This window comes from Scatophagus argus, chromosome 11 (genome assembly GCF_020382885.2).
Source record: "Scatophagus argus isolate fScaArg1 chromosome 11, fScaArg1.pri, whole genome shotgun sequence".
In the NCBI taxonomy this organism is placed as follows: Eukaryota; Metazoa; Chordata; class Actinopteri; family Scatophagidae; genus Scatophagus; species Scatophagus argus.
The window spans coordinates 13,737,853-13,753,600 of NC_058503.1; the positions used below are offsets into that span (position 1 = coordinate 13,737,853).

A 15,748-nucleotide genomic window follows, 5' to 3' on the forward strand; every position below is an offset into this window, starting at 1 on the left:
TGCAAATAATTATAAATTATAAACAAATATCACAGAATTTCATTAAGGTCACAACGACATTTAAGAAGTACAATTAATGTAAACATCATTTTCCAGTTATTTATGCTATGGTATAAATATAGAAATAATATAAGTAATAGATCTACACTCAGAAACCCCTGAACACCCAGAGATGTGTTGTAGAAATATAACACTGCGAAAGGATCCATTCTGCATAATGAGCACTTTTGATACCCACAGTACATTTTGCTAATAACAGGCTGTACTTTTACTAGAGCAACCGTTGAATTCAGGATTTTGTCATTTGGATTGTGTAAGCTATTTTTAGACAATGGTATTTCCGAATAGTTCTTACATTATTGATAATTACTTTGTAATTATTGTTTTTGCAGGGCTTCCATGGCAGATGGACTTTTCTCGTGTCTTATTATTGCTTAAAAGTTGCATATGTTTAAGTTTCAGGAACTCGTATATTTATAGGATTACAATAGTACCATTTCGATTGTTGTTGCGCATTTCTGCACATTGCCGACGCAGAATGACGCTACACAATCTTCACCTTTGACCTGTCAGCATTGGGAGAGAGTCGAACCAATCGCTTTGCTCGTTGTTGAGAGGTGTTCAAGTTTCTCGGAGGTCCATACCCTCTCGTCAACATGGTGAGTGTAACTATTCAAAAGAATAGGCTGTTCACAGTAACGTAAAGAACAAAAACTACCAAGTATGTTTTTGTACTTATGTGGCATTTGGCTAATAATCAACTATTCGTCTCAGTTATGTTAAAATAATGTTGAATGTGGTGGAACATCACACGTTAGCATGTCGTGTTAGCGCTGAGCTAACGTTAAAATAGCGGCACACACATCGACATGGTTCAGCCTATGTCCTGGATCTGATGCTTGGTACAAAATAATAGTGAAGATTAAGAAAGGCGGTTAGCGTTTGTTACATGTAACGTAGGTAAATGCACGTAAATATTTTCACAAACTGCTACTTTCGACTGGTAAGAGGCGTATTTAGCCAGTTTTACGGTGAGCTAACTAGCTTAACTCTCAGGTTAGCTATATGCAAACCATTCTTCTTTATCAGGGTTTAGACAGTGTAGTCATTCATCGTGAAATGCATTTTACTCGGTAGCAGTAGCTTACCCTTTCAGCATTACTTTGATGCAAACGATTATTTGGTAACATTAATGTATGTTGTTAGATGAGAATTGAAAGTTAATGGACAGACAAAGGAAATTAACCTGTTATTAAAGAGCATGTCAGACGCTGCTAATATAATTACCATTACGTTAGCAGTTCTTTAATTTTTTTGGTACTGTCAACCCTTGACCTATTGCTGACATATAAAATCGCTTAAGTTAAAATCCCATAAACATATTTCTGCAGGACTTGTTTTCAAGTGAAACATAGTTTGTCGTCAGCCGGACGGATACACATAAAGACTTTTAGGAGTGTTTCTCCCCCACCTCACTGATACCCGACTACATGAATGGGCACAAATTCCCGCAGAAACACTCCAAAACCGTGTGGAAGCTGTTACACCTGCAAAGGAGGGGGACCAACTCCATATGAATGTTTATGTGTGTAGAATGCAATGTCATTGACGTTGCTGACGGTGTAATGGTCAGGTGTCCCAATACTTTTGTCTGTAAAGTGTAAGTTTACTGTGTATGAGGGCATGTGTGCTTGCTGTGCACCACCGTGCTTCGTGTGAAATCCTCCTGTCTGACAGCGGAACTGGTTTTGCCTTTCTGTTGACCAAAGGTTCTCTTTCCATCGCTTTGGCTGAACTCAACATGCCACGGCCTGGCTGAGAGTGAGTTCGGGCTTTAAGTTGGCTGGAGAAAGCACACCCCTGCAAAGGAAAAGGATTCACTGAATTAATAACCTGAGACAAAAAATGATCTTGATTTTGTCGTTTTCCTAAGTGTAGGAAGCCAAAATCATGATTGAAAATAAATTTAACTAGTAGCACAGCCGTAGCTGGGTGTAGTGGTCCATTTACACTACTCCCAAAATAAGAAAATATAAATGTATGAATAAATAAGTAATAAAATAAAATGTTTTTATGGTGGAGTGAGAAGGACGTTTTCTGGGTCCCACAGTATAACCTGTAGTTTGGTGGCATGGTAACAGATACTTCAAACACTTTTTCCCTAGTGACACTATTAACCGTAGTATTATAAGAACAAATTCAAATTTGACAAACATTTTAAATTGCAATTTTGGCTTTATTGAGCATGCTGCTAACTATGCATTACACCACTGGCTGTTGTGAGTTCTCTAACTCTCTGTGGTGTTTCTTATTCATGACAGTCTTCATCGGAGGCTAATAATGGCCCGAGCCAAGCGCCACCTTATCCAGGTGTACCGCCCTCAGGGATACCTCCCCCATTTGTAAGTCAGTGACAGATACAGCGTGTTTATGACAATTAGCTTTGCACCTCATGTTTCCAGTTGTCATACAGGGCTGAAATGAGAGTGGTAAATATTGAAGATCTCCACTAATGTTTAATCTAGTCTAATGTATCTGCTCTTTTTTTCCTGTCCCTTTGTCTAGATGGGGCCACCTGGAATACCGCCTCATTTCCCTCCCATGGGAATGCCCCCTATGGGACAGCGACCACCCAGCATGACACCTATGCCTCCTGGTATCATTCCCCCAGGTATAATGCCACCAATGGGGGCACCGCCAATGGGACAGGTGAGCCTTGTAGGAAGCTTATAGGTTTGTCTCTGTGCTGGTGGACGTGTTAGATTTGAGAGATTTCCATCCTGTGTTTCTGTCATTTATTTCACTTCAGAATTCCGTCATGCTGAGTTTGATAGCATGATGGAGCATTGAATGCATGGAGTTTCAGGAATTACCACTTTACACATCCCAGAATAGATAAGTAAAAGAGCTAGATGACTGACCTTATTCCTTTAATAAAGACATAGACTTGGTACTGCTTTTTTTGTCATTGTTTTAGCTTAATGTTTTTCAAACTGTACTGAAGGAAGGGATTTCTTTGTTTGCTGTGCCACTGACAAGAGGCCAAGTGACTCTACTGTTAGTGTTTGATAGTTAAAGGAAAACTGTGTTCCCTACAACTTTATGTGTTAATTTTTTCTTTAAATTATCTGTCACCTGAAATACAAACAGCTTATAGCACAAACAATTTACATATCCCCATTGCCTTGCAAGAGAAGAAGAAATTTCCTGTGCAATGATTATTAGTACATCCTTTTTTGGATTTACCTCGTTAAAAAAAGTGGTAGCTCATCTGACAAGATTTGTGTTTGGATTTGTTTGCTACCTGTCTGATAATCTAAATCTGTTTGTAGTGATGTTGCTAGAAATTACTTTAGTGAGTACAAAATTATCATAGCTGTTGCAGATCTGATGCATATAATCAAAGTTGAAACTCAGGTTGTAATAAACTGAAGTTTACCTTCAACTCACTCATGTCTTGGTATTAGATAAAGTTATTTTTAACTTCCCTGTTTTATTTGCACTTCTGCACCATTTCTATTGTGTTCAGCACTGAAAAATACCCATTAAGAGAAGATGGTTGTTTGCTATTACACTAAATAGCTTTCATTTTGTCTTTTGCTGAGATGCCTTAACTGAGGAAAATTGCTTGTGCACCATTTTGTAACTCCATTACGGTTGATTGACTGGATACTGCTGAAGTAGTCACACTTTTTCGAAAATTAGATTAATTTATTTAGCTTTTAAAGCAAAAATGGATCATGTTTAGCAAGCATATGTGGTCCTGTCAGGCATATAAATAGGTGTGATATTGAGGGCTGTTTAATCAAGGTGCCAGCAACACAAGTCTGAAAAGGTGGCGAAGCGATGTAGTTTAGTGTGTTGCTGCTTCACAGATCACAAGTTGTGGCATCACACCATTAAATAAGCACAGCAGATTCAGTTTCAGTCTCACCTTCACCCCCAGTTGCAAACAGCCCTCCTCAACACACACACACACACACACACACACACACACACACACACACACACACACACCAACACCTTGTCTCACACTGTGTCTTAATACTTCTGCCTGCACTAGGTGGCATGGAAATGCCAGATGAATTTTTCATGATGCTTCTTTTATTAGATGCCAGGCATGATGCCACCTATGATGCCAGGGATGATGATGCCCCCTCGCATGCCAGCTGCGGCTGTACAACCAACGGGACCGGTAACTCTCCTCACTATTTTTTTTTTTTTTTTCCCGCATCAGTGCTCTGCTTCACACTTCTCAAAAATACACCACAATCTGTGAACTGCTAAATGAAACATTGGCAACAGCCAGCCAAGTTATCAGTGTTGGATATGAATGGATGTCATTGCATAAAAAAATAACTCAGTATATTCATAAACACAGGTTGAAATGAAACAACTGAAATACATAATTTAAATGCAGTGTCTATGGACACCTGTGTGCAATATGTCTCTCATTATCACCTTTTTTGTTTTGAATATGATAGAGCAGTAAACACAGTGAAACACATGTGCTCCCTCAGTTTTGATGTTTTGTTAATTTTTGTTTCTTACTGTGTAGTAAGCAAATTATGCAAATGAGCAATCTGATATATTGATTGTGACAACATCCAGGCGGCTTTAGAGATCCACTTAATCATCACAAGAAGATTGTTGCATTTTGAGGGTTGGAGTTATGTGCTAATTAAGAAAGCTTTGTCACATACTGCGTATTGTGAATGATGAGTGTGTATTTCCAGCTGAACTCCTCATTCAGTGGTGGAGATGCACTGACGTAAACTTACAGATTTATGAGTCTTTCCTGAGTGAAAAATAATCCACTAATAAAATTGTCTTTTCTACAGCCTGGAGTCGACTCCACAGGTAAGATCTCTAATTTGTCACTTTGCTAACAAGTCATGTTCTTTCATTTTTTGTATTTATTAGAAGCACAGCATCTGACTCGTTTATGTTTTTATCCTCACAGCTGCTGCACCTGGAACTGCTGTAAGTGTGACACAATTTTTCTTTAATTGCAGTATTTGCAAAATGTACAATTTTGAGTTCTCGTCATCTCATATCTTCTTATAACCACACTCTGTCAAACTTTCATTTGTTCCTCTCTCCCTGCAGAGCACCACAAATGGATCTCCACAGGAAGAACAGCCGAAGAAGGTTTGTGCACATTGAAAATGGAAAGATGAGTGTGGAAGACATGACAATATTAACTCGAAACTTTAAGATAGAATGGAAGTAAAGTAGTTTCTCGTACTTTTCTTGTACGGTTTTTGGGGTTTTTTTCATCGCTGAAACAGTTGATTTATCTCTTGTTTCTGTTTGTCTCAGAAGTCCCTGTGGACAGAACACAAATCACTGGATGGAAAGACCTATTATTACAATACAGAGACCAAGCAGTCTACATGGGAGAAACCAGATGACCTTAAATCTCCTGCCGAGGTACAAACCTTCATCATTTTTACTGTATAACAACGTAAAAATCTACATTAAATGTGGCTGCACGTAGCCATTTATATACTTAATTGCATACAACCCCGATATCCAAAAAAATTGGGACTTTGTGTTAAGCATAAATTAAACTTAAATTATATTGTGATAATCTGAGGCGATGTTCACCACTTTGTGAAAAACATGACCGTTTTCAGACGATTGCATAAATATGTTTTTATTTACTATTCACACAATATCCCAACATTTTTGGATATCAAGGTTGTGTTCACATACATTTACATGTAAAATTCATTATAACTTGCACTTTGCCCTAGTTTTTATTGTCAGTATAACAAATTCAGCCACTGTTTACTGTTTTTTGTATAAATATTTGTAATTAAGCCCTATTTGCATGTAAGAAAAATCTCATATATTAAATACAATTAAATTCATGGCATATGTATGAAATCATGGCATTTAGTTAATTAATCCTAACATCACATTCATTTTCCTTTCCTATTTTCTTTCCGTTTTAGCAAATGCTGTCTAAATGCCCTTGGAAGGAGTACAAGTCAGACACAGGGAAGCCTTATTATTACAACTCGCAGACAAAGGAGTCCAGATGGACCAAACCCAAAGAGCTGGAGGATCTGGAAGGTAAAGAGCTGCTGTCTGATGATGCCAAACATATTGTGAGGAAAACAGCAATGGGTCCATATTGAGCCATGCTGTGCACCATGGATGAGCCTTTAACAACATGGTGAAAGGCAGGCTGCTGAGAAGGGCATCAGTGATCTACAAATACAGGAACACATCAGGGCTCTTACAGCACATTTATCTCTGTGCTGTCTCTTATCTGCAGTTTGCTTTGAAATGAAAACAAGTACCCTAACAGCCATCTCCTTTTGTCTATTCCAGCTATGATCAAAGCCGAAGAGAATGGGTAAGAGTTTACCTGCGGTCACTCTTCACTGCTGTGTCTTGTATTATGAGCAGCACATACAGCGGTTATTAACCGTTTGACCATTCACTTAAGTTTCGTCGTCTTGATATTCTTTCCGATCATGTGCTGTGATTTGACCTGTCACGGTCTGATTTCAGAACGGCAGAGGTAGTGGCTCCTGGCACCGCAGCTGCTCCTGTAGTGCAAGCAGATAATACAGCCGCTATGGCAACTGTAGTGGAGGCTGAAACTACAACAGCAGTCCCAGAGGAACACCTGTCTCAGGCGGCCGTGCATCACACAGCTGAGGTCAAGACTGCGGATGCACCTGTGGCTTCCTCAGAGAGCACAGCCGCCACAGAGGCCACAGTCAGGTAAACAATTATGTCTGATACAGAGATGGCACCCTTTCAAATTGGTGTATTCATGAATGAGGAGGTCGGTTTTTTTTGTGATTCATTCATTTATGCAATACACGCTCAGTGTCTTAAATGCTTCACACAAACATGCATAAGTTAATCCAGTAACATCCTTACCCTCAGTGTTGAAGTCACAAAGGAAGAACGACCTGAACTTCAGAAGAAAACTTACAAATGGAACACGAAAGAGGAGGCCAAACAGGCCTTCAAAGAGCTGCTGAAGGAGAAGGTGAGTCAGGCTGTCAAAAGGGGTTAACACGTAGATGATTGAGAGGCCACATGCTGTAGGAGAGTGGAGAGAGTTTTATCTGTGCTGGCCTGTCGTGCCTTCACTTTACTTAACATTTAGCAGGTCAAATAGAAAGAAAAACCACTCTGCTTGTATTAGCGTGCTTGCCTGGACATAACTTAGTATCCATTCATCTATTCATCTGGTGTATACCAGGCAGTCTCTCCTAATGCCTGATGTGTATACCAACACATCCTTTGCATTTTGATCTGGATCTAATCCGTGTCCCTCCTTCTTGAGCCCTTGGGAGGTCTTAACGCGATTGTTAAGCTTCACCTCCTGTTGCTGTGGATGTGCTGTGTGTTTGGTCACAAAGGCAGCCTAGCGCCACCCACCTTGAATGCTGCTATATTTAGGCCCATTTTAATTTTGTGCACAAAGCTCTCCTCTGAGATTGCCTGCCATTTCCTGCAAGATCTTAATGACTCTGTCTTTATGATTAGCTTTATTGGATCAAAGGCACAAGGCTGGCTGGGATTAAGACAGTGAGTGAAAGTGGCACGCCTCAGTGAGTTAGAATAACTGTGACAACTGACGAGACAGGGGCGCACAGTGGAATCAGTTCATAATGGATGAAGGAGTCACTCCCTGGGAGAGGCAAGTGGCAGAAAGGGCACTCACAGAAGTCCTCAGTGGCACTTCTTTGAATTATTGCCACTCCACACCTCTTAACCCGGCATCTATTAGTAATTAAGAAAATGTGTGCCTACAAAGCAACACAGCTCACTGTTCCTCTGTCTGTCGCACATGCAGTAAAGGGCAGTGAACAATTTCCTTGTGTGTTTTTTTTATATGTATATATACATATATATGTATATGTTAAAATGTTATCATGTAAGTTTACCTTGTTATCGTCAGAGTATAAGCCGTCGTGACTTTGAGTTTTGTTCTCTGTATTTCAGGGTGTGTCCTCAAACTCTTCTTGGGAACAGGCTATGAAAATGATAATCAATGATCCTCGCTACAGGTACGCTATTCACCTGGGATCAATTTAACCTGTTTACCATAGCAGGTGAGGACTATGCCCTGCTGACTTCAAATTCTCACTTTTCTTTTTCAACAAAGTGCTCTTCCCAAACTGAGCGAGAAGAAACAGGCGTTCAATGCCTACAAAGTCCAAACAGAAAAGGAAGAAAAAGAGGAGGCCAGAATCAAATACAAGGAGTCCAAAGAGACCTTTCAGAGGTTCTTGGAGAATCATGAGAAGATGACATCTACCACCAGATATAAGTAAGAGCTGCAGAAGTCACACAATAAAATGTTGTTGTTTTTTTTTTTCCTGTATTGACTTATGGTTCCCTGAATTGTCAATATGATTATGCAGATGGGATCAGTGAAAGGTCATCTATGGCTTATGCACGCCATCATGCAGTTTAGAGCGCTGTTAGCTTCCACTTGAACTGGTTTGGCCTTTTAGCTCTTGTCACATTGTTGTTGCTGAATTGGGTTTGCCATAACGTGATGTGTGCTGGGTCACAATTGAATTTGTCGGTGTCATGATGTGAGGCTAAGGCGCATGTGACATTTTGGATTTGGACCTAATTCACAACCTCAGTGTTCTGCTTTATCAAATTTGTCATAATTTTCTATGAATTTCACACACATGGATGGAGCAAAAAATGCTAGAAACTCCAAGTATAAATAGCATCTTTTCATCATCACTCAGTTCAGGCTTTTTTTTTTGTTCAAACGCACAGTTAGGCAACACAGAGTTGTGCATCAGAAATTATACAGACAAAATTGAACTTTTGATTCTCGGTCTTGGATGTGACATCCAGTTCACATGCACACTTTGGCATGTGAGTGAAAGTCACTGTGACAGACAGATTGACTGGTGACCTTGACAAAGAGCCAGTCTCACAGTTTAGCTGGCACTGGGGATGTGGTGGTGACTGCGGCTAAAATCTGGGATGATAGACAACATGCAGTTGGACTGGATAGCAGGACTGTCCAGTTATGTGTGTGTGTGTGTATGTGTGTTTAATACCTTTTTTCACTACAGTCAACTACCGCTTCCTTACTCTTCTGAGTATCAGGTTTGGATTTCATTAAATGAACTCTGCTGTTTGCATCAACATATTAGGAGTTTTGTATTAGCTGTACACAGCAGTGTGTCTGATGGCTTACCCTACGCTTTCAAAACCAATGTGTTAAAGGTAAATTTGGCCTGTGAAATGCTGCCCTCATGTGGGTTGTTGTGTGAACATATTTTAAGTGAGTGTGTTCATTTCCAATGCAGGAAAGCAGAACAGATGTTTAGTGAGCTTGAGGTGTGGAGCTGTGTGCCGGAGAGGGACAGGCTGGAGATCTATGAAGATGTTTTGTTCTACCTCGCTAAGAAAGAGAAGGTAATGTTTTCGTTCTGCAGTTCAGCCAGAACTCGCACAGAGTTTTAGTCTTCGAAGAGTTTTTCATTCTGCATGTTTATCATGGGCTTTGTGACCACGAGCACAGTTAACATCCTGCTTTCTTCCTCTACAAACTGTTTTCAGGAGCAAGCCAAGCAGCTGAGGAAGAGGAACTGGGAGGCTCTGAAGAACATTTTGGACAACATGGCCAACGTCACGTACCGCACCACCTGGTCTGAGGCCCAGCAGTACCTGCTAGACAACCCGACCTTTGCAGAGGATGAGGAATTGCAGAGTATGAGAACATATATTCATGTCTTTGTTAACTTACTTTAGTTTGAAGCCAGTGGCAGAAGTGAGGAGTTTCAACCTCACTCAAACCACAGGTTCACCTGGTTCTATGTGAATAAGGTTCTGTGTGTGAACTGTTTGGGTTCTCCCTCTTAATAATGTGATTTGTTCACAGACATGGACAAAGAGGATGCCCTCATTTGTTTTGAGGAGCACATCCGGGCACTGGAGAAGGAGGAGGAGGAAGAGAAACAGAAGACTCTTCTCAGGGAGAGAAGACGACAACGCAAGAACAGAGAGGCCTTCCAGGTGAGAGGGAATCGAAGGGGAAAAATCTCAAAACACTCAACAAGTGGAAACCACCCTGTTGGGGAAAGAAATTCGGGCTTGATTTACTAGATTTACTTCTCTTGTTACGTTCCTCACTCAGTCACCAAAAGGACTAATTCTTCTATTCTCAGAAATTTCTGGATGAGCTCCATGACCACGGTCAGCTTCACTCCATGTCTGCCTGGATGGAGATGTACCCGACCCTGAGCTCAGACATCCGCTTTGCCAACATGCTGGGCCAGCCGGGTAGGACAGCAGGCCGCATCACACGTGGCTTCACACGTCCGCAATGAGTCCTGAATGCGTTGCAGCATGTGGACGTCACATGCAGACAGCTGCTAATGATATGAACACAGAAAGGAGACACGTTTCAGGATGTACAGCATAGTACTGTTTCTTATGGGGTTTACATATTGTATTTTTTTTTACATTATGCATAACATAAACATATCCAAAAACAGTGTTGTATAGTTGTGAAGTCGTTTTTGTGTTGGACCCTGTTGGTTTCTAGTTTTTTCAGCTTCTGAAAACATACTCTACGTTTTATTTTGACTTACCGTGTTTATTCCACAGGCTCCACTCCCCTGGATCTGTTCAAATTCTACGTGGAAGACCTGAAGGCCCGTTACCATGATGAAAAGAGGATCATCAAAGATATTCTTAAGGTAACATTGTTGTATCTCCAGTGAAGCTCTTACCTGGCATAGCGTCAATTGAACCGACTTCATTTTACATCTGCTCATACCAGCCTTTCCTTCATGGTTTATTTTAATGTTTTTTTGTTTCATGTTATACAACTCGTTCATCTTCTGCTTCCCTTCTTGTCTGTTGTTGCTGGTGCTGCCAGGATAAAGGCTTTCTGGTAGAAATCAACACTAGCTTTGAGGACTTTGGGTCAGTCATCAGCTCAGACAAGAGAGCCACTACACTGGATGCAGGAAACATAAAACTGGCCTTCAACAGTGTAAGCCCTCCTGCCCTATGACTGACTCTTAAGCAAGATTCACTTTGGATCTCGTGCTCAAAAACTTTGCCTTCTGTTTGTTTTTGTCTGCTGTTTAATCCATTTTGCAACCTCTTCCTGTGTAGTTACTGGAGAAGGCAGAAGCCAGAGAGAGAGAGCGGGAGAAGGAGGAGGCCAGGAAGATGAAAAGGAAAGAAGCAGCCTTTAAAAACATGCTGAAGCAGGCCACACCACCACTGGAGCCAGAGACTTCGTGGGAGACGGTATGTGGTTTCACAAAACCAGCTACTTTCCATTTATGTTCCTCTCCCAGCCATTTAGTCTTAATAAACAGCTTGTTCCTGCCCGTGTCATCGTATTTACTGTTTGTTATGGACCAACATTTTACAATTTCAGGTCAGAGAGAGATTCTTAAAAGAATCTGCCTTTGAAGATGTGACTCTGGAGGCAGAGAGGAAAAGGATTTTCAAAGACTTCATGCACGTCTTGGAGGTAAGTCTTTTGTGACAGTGGAATGGACTGAATGTGTAACTCTTACAGAAAAAGATGTTTAACACAGCATGTACCTTTTATTTTTTTAACAGCATGAATGCCAACATCACCACTCCAAGGCAAAGAAGCACTCAAAGAAGTCCAAGAAGCACCACAGGAAACGATCTCGCTCTCGATCGGTTTGTAACCCGCAATCAATACTCTACATGAATACCTCACTTGCCTTCATCTCAGTGCTCCATATCACACCTGGTTAATCTCCAAATTACCAAATGCGTCGACAGGGCTCAGAGTCTGAGGACGAGGAATACCACAAGAAGAAAAAGAGGTCACAGTCCAAGTCTCCGTCTGAACGCTCGTCTAGTGGAGAATCTGGTAGGTGGCAAAGCTTTCAAAGCTTAGAGGATCAATTTATCGCTGAGTGGAAGAAGTGCAGCAGTATTGACATTTACTGACATTTTCTGTCTGAAACCAGAGAGAAGCTATAAAAAATCCAAGAAGCACAAGAAGAAGGGCAAGAAGAGACGTCACAAGTCTGTAAGTGTACAGAAAGACGCTAAAATCCATTTGCTGTATGTATGCATGTATGTATGTATATATAAAATATGAACATGCATGTTGTGTTTGTGTGTACTGATGGTGATTATGAATGACAAACAGGCATCCCCAGACTCTGACAACGACAAGAAAGGAAGAGAGCGAGATGGAAAGCGTGAAAAAGACGGAGAGAAGGACAAAGAGAACGACAAGTCTCGAGGGAAATCTCGCTCGGACTCTAAACAGAAGTCTCCAAAAAGAAAAGCAGCGAAAGAGGAGGTAAGTTTATTACTGTTGCGATAGAAAACTGAAGAAATGTGTCAGGAGGTTCATGCTGTCTGGTAGTTAAGCTGAAGGCCTGGGAGGTGCTTCATCTTCGTGACAAAGGTGGATGAGAACTGGTTTTGGCTCTCGGCTACAGTCTTTGTATTTTTCTGTGTTGTGTTCAGGGAGGCTGGGATACGTCAGGCAGCGAGTTGAGTGAAGGGGAGCTGGAGAAAAGGAGGAGAACTTTACTGGAACAGCTGGATGCACCTTGATTATCGCACTTCTGTTTCCCTTTTATTGTATTTGTACACTTCTGCAAACTTGCATTCCCCTCGGAGCTCATCTGACTGTACTGGTCTTACCATCCTGGGCAGATTGTGTGAGAGAACATCTTTCTCTGGCATTTACAGGAATGTGCTACACTGAGCTTTCACACATACTTGGTTACTAATTTGATATCAGGAAACTGATCAGCCGATCAATCGTTAAATGTCCAGCTCTCTTTTTGTTGCTTTTGTTAGATTTAAGTATGTTTTTTAGTTGACTGTAGCTGTACATGTTTTCATCACCAATCAGTTTTTTTCTATTCAGCTGAAACTATATCTTTAATGTCACAACGGCTGAAATTGATTTCAAACAACATCTCTTTCATCATCTCTGGACACATCTGGAAATGACTGAAAAGAATATTTTGATTTGATCCACCTGAACTGCAGCTGTTGTCAAGGAATTTTAATTGGCGCATTTGTTAAAATTAATATGCTATAGTGAAATGTAATAAAATACTGTTTCAGTGCATTATGTCTGTAATTGGATACTTTAGGAGATCAACAAGGTCAAGGACAAATATTCTCTTATTTACATGTGTTGTATCATTTCTTACATTTAAGACATGGACATACCTTCTAGCAAACTCTCCAAAAGATCCATAAGCTCTTCCACCAGACAGACAGAAATGACTGATAGATGAATGAGCCACTAAGATAACTAATCAGGGGAAGGATTCACTGTTTTAGTAGATGACCAGTATTTAATTCAGTCCAGTTAACATGTTAAACTTTTACCCCACTAAAACCTAATGCAGTCCTACAATAACTCTTCCCTTTAGGAAAATTAAAACGTTCAGTTTCTGTTGAAGCTATTGCAGAGGTGTTGATCCAAATCCATTTTGGATGCTTGTACACTTCCTGAACAAAACTATTGGGACACCAACAGAAACTTGAGTGACATCACACATTAAATACGTAGACTGCTTTGCAGCTAAAACGGCTTCCACTCTTCTGGGAAGAAGACATGACAGCGTTGACAAAAACTGCTCACATTGCTTTTTTTCCTGAGGACAATATATTGCACAAGTGTCGTATTAGACCGCATTTATAATTTAGATGCCTTTTTTTCTGTTGTAGTCATGAAACCCGAAAGCAACTGCCCCACTTGCTTCAAAAAGAGAAGGAATGGTATACTGTTTCATATTCAGTGTAAATACTTTATTGGATCATATTCGTTGAAAATCTCATATCACCTAATTTTAAAAAGGCTTGTTATTTTTGTAATGAGCACAAACTGCCTAAAATACATCTCTGGTGAAAGTTTAAAAAAAAAAAACAAAACAAAAAAACATGCCAGTATTATCCAGTTAGAGAAATGTCACTAATAACAGACAGTGAAGTTGAGAGAAAAAGAGATGATGGCAGCACATGCTTCAGTGGAGAAAATCAACAGGAAGGTGTGTCACAAAGCCACGAAAACCAGCTACTCACAGCTTAACAGAAACTACCTTTGTTTAGTATATTTAATATATTGTCTCATTTCTTACAATGTGACTCAAGTGTTTGTTCAAATACTCCCAACACTTGCGCATCAGAACATGCCTTCGTTAGCTGGTTTTGGCGCCCGTGTGGCACACCGACAAGCAAACTCAGTGATTCGCTGCCTCCTGCGTGACAGTGAGACACAATGATTTAATACACTACTGTAGATTCATTTGGCTTAATTAAATATACAAAAATGGAAACTATAAGTTAAAATAACATTCAAGTTGAATAGCACAAGGCAATGAAAACTTTTGTTTAAACAATATGTACAATATTAACCATCTGCTAATGTGAATTAAGTAATAAAAAAAAAACATGGTTTGTAGCAAAATATCTGTACATTTAGGAAACTTAATTGTGTTGTGTACTTTTTGTTTTGTCATGTTTTTAATGACACACATTTAGATGAAAACACGAGCTTAAAGGAATCCTTTCAGTGGTTAAATACTATACATCAAAATTACAACAAAGTGAGTAGACACAGTAGCCTGGAATATAATTGAGCTGTAAAATAAAAAAAAAAACAAACAAAAAAAAAGTTGACAGAGATGAAATGCAAAGTTACATCCAGTTTTCATAACGAGTTCATCCAGTTGGGTTCAGTATTTTTCATCCAGTTTCTAGGTTTGGTAGAAAAATGTGTTTTATGTTGCTGGCTCATTTGCTCTGTATTTGATTTATTTGTTGTGCTGCTACAGAAAAGCAACGTTTTTAAATGGAGACCCCGAATGCATACACTTCACATTAGCCAGGCCTCATTTTGACATGAATTACTGCATTCTTCATCAGCCTTATACCTTTTACTTTAGTACAAATGAAGTATTTTAATGATTTTCTGATCTTCATGCGTGTTAATCAGCCCTTTTTTAGTCAAAGTTGAAAAGCCTTGTGAGATGTCCAAGAAAAGTAGCACGTCTATGTAGTATGAGGAATGGAAAGGAGTACTGGAATGTACTGAGATATTACTGAGTGTCGAAGTCGACTCTAAAAGATGTAACAGCTAAAGGGAACGCGTCCCATACATTCTACAGGCATGTCTTCACGTGGCTCTTGGGGCCGTTGCGAGTCCACTTTTACACACCTTTTAAAATTAAAGCCAGGTCAAGTCGTATTGCTTGAAGTGGGAAGTATTTAAAAACAAAAACAGCCATCAGACAAAAAGAAGACAGCGTAACATTAGCCCACAAAAATAACTTCAGGCACTTGGCTTGTCTAAGGTTTGCGAATCAACCTTTCAGACCCTTTAAATTCAGTCCCATACGTGTCCCAGTCCTTCATAGTGAAAAGCTACTGCACCACAGACATGGAATAACCTGTATTCTTATGTAATATGTATACATACTCATCTCTGTGGTTGCTACATCAACACTTGTCATCTTTCACTTCTCATCCTTCTGCATCCGTCTGCATCGAAACCCCCGCCCCCAGCACATTCACTGTTCCCTCGTCACATGACCACTTCGCCGTTGTTCACCGGCCGCAGGTTCTGATCGTCAAAGCGTCTCCTGACACTCCTCCGCACAGCGTCTGCTCGCCTGTAAGGCTGATTCCTCAAATCTGCGGGAGGGGAGGGGTGAATAAAAGAGCCGTCAGTCATCTTGTCAGGATGTTTTTGATGAGGTCACATGCT

The 15,748-nt window shown here is 40.2% G+C and overlaps 2 protein-coding genes across 5 annotated transcripts in view; one reads left to right on the forward strand and one right to left on the reverse strand.

Moving 5' to 3' along the window:
- The first annotated feature begins 503 nt into the window (after positions 1–503).
- On the forward strand, positions 504–13,102 carry prpf40a (PRP40 pre-mRNA processing factor 40 homolog A). Of its 3 annotated transcripts, none has more exons than XM_046403203.1 (27): positions 523–659; positions 2,322–2,402; positions 2,566–2,709; positions 4,112–4,195; positions 4,842–4,860; positions 4,964–4,983; positions 5,110–5,151; positions 5,323–5,433; positions 5,961–6,081; positions 6,343–6,367; positions 6,526–6,741; positions 6,910–7,015; positions 7,978–8,042; positions 8,141–8,305; positions 9,315–9,423; positions 9,568–9,718; positions 9,890–10,023; positions 10,176–10,290; positions 10,618–10,709; positions 10,892–11,008; positions 11,134–11,271; positions 11,405–11,500; positions 11,593–11,679; positions 11,785–11,875; positions 11,976–12,037; positions 12,161–12,316; positions 12,487–13,102. In XM_046403203.1, the coding sequence occupies exons 1-27, from the start codon at positions 657–659 to the stop codon at positions 12,574–12,576; spliced, it is 2,640 nt and encodes an 879-aa protein (XP_046259159.1). In that variant the 5' UTR covers positions 523–656; the 3' UTR covers positions 12,577–13,102. The 3 variants fall into 3 exon arrangements, with proteins under 3 accessions (XP_046259161.1, XP_046259159.1, XP_046259160.1); XM_046403204.1 differs by having other exon boundaries at positions 5,326–5,433; XM_046403205.1 differs by lacking the exon at positions 2,322–2,402 and having other exon boundaries at positions 504–659.
- A 674-nt stretch (positions 13,103–13,776) lies between these two features.
- The window catches only part of fmnl2a (formin-like 2a), a 49,298-nt gene continuing 47,326 nt past the window's right edge, over positions 13,777–15,748 (reverse strand). For both annotated transcript variants that reach the window (XM_046403200.1, XM_046403201.1), the window contains one exon: positions 13,777–15,675. In XM_046403200.1, coding sequence (XP_046259156.1) covers positions 15,566–15,675 — 110 coding nt within the window. In that variant the 3' untranslated portion in view covers positions 13,777–15,565. The remainder of the gene's footprint in view (positions 15,676–15,748) is intronic.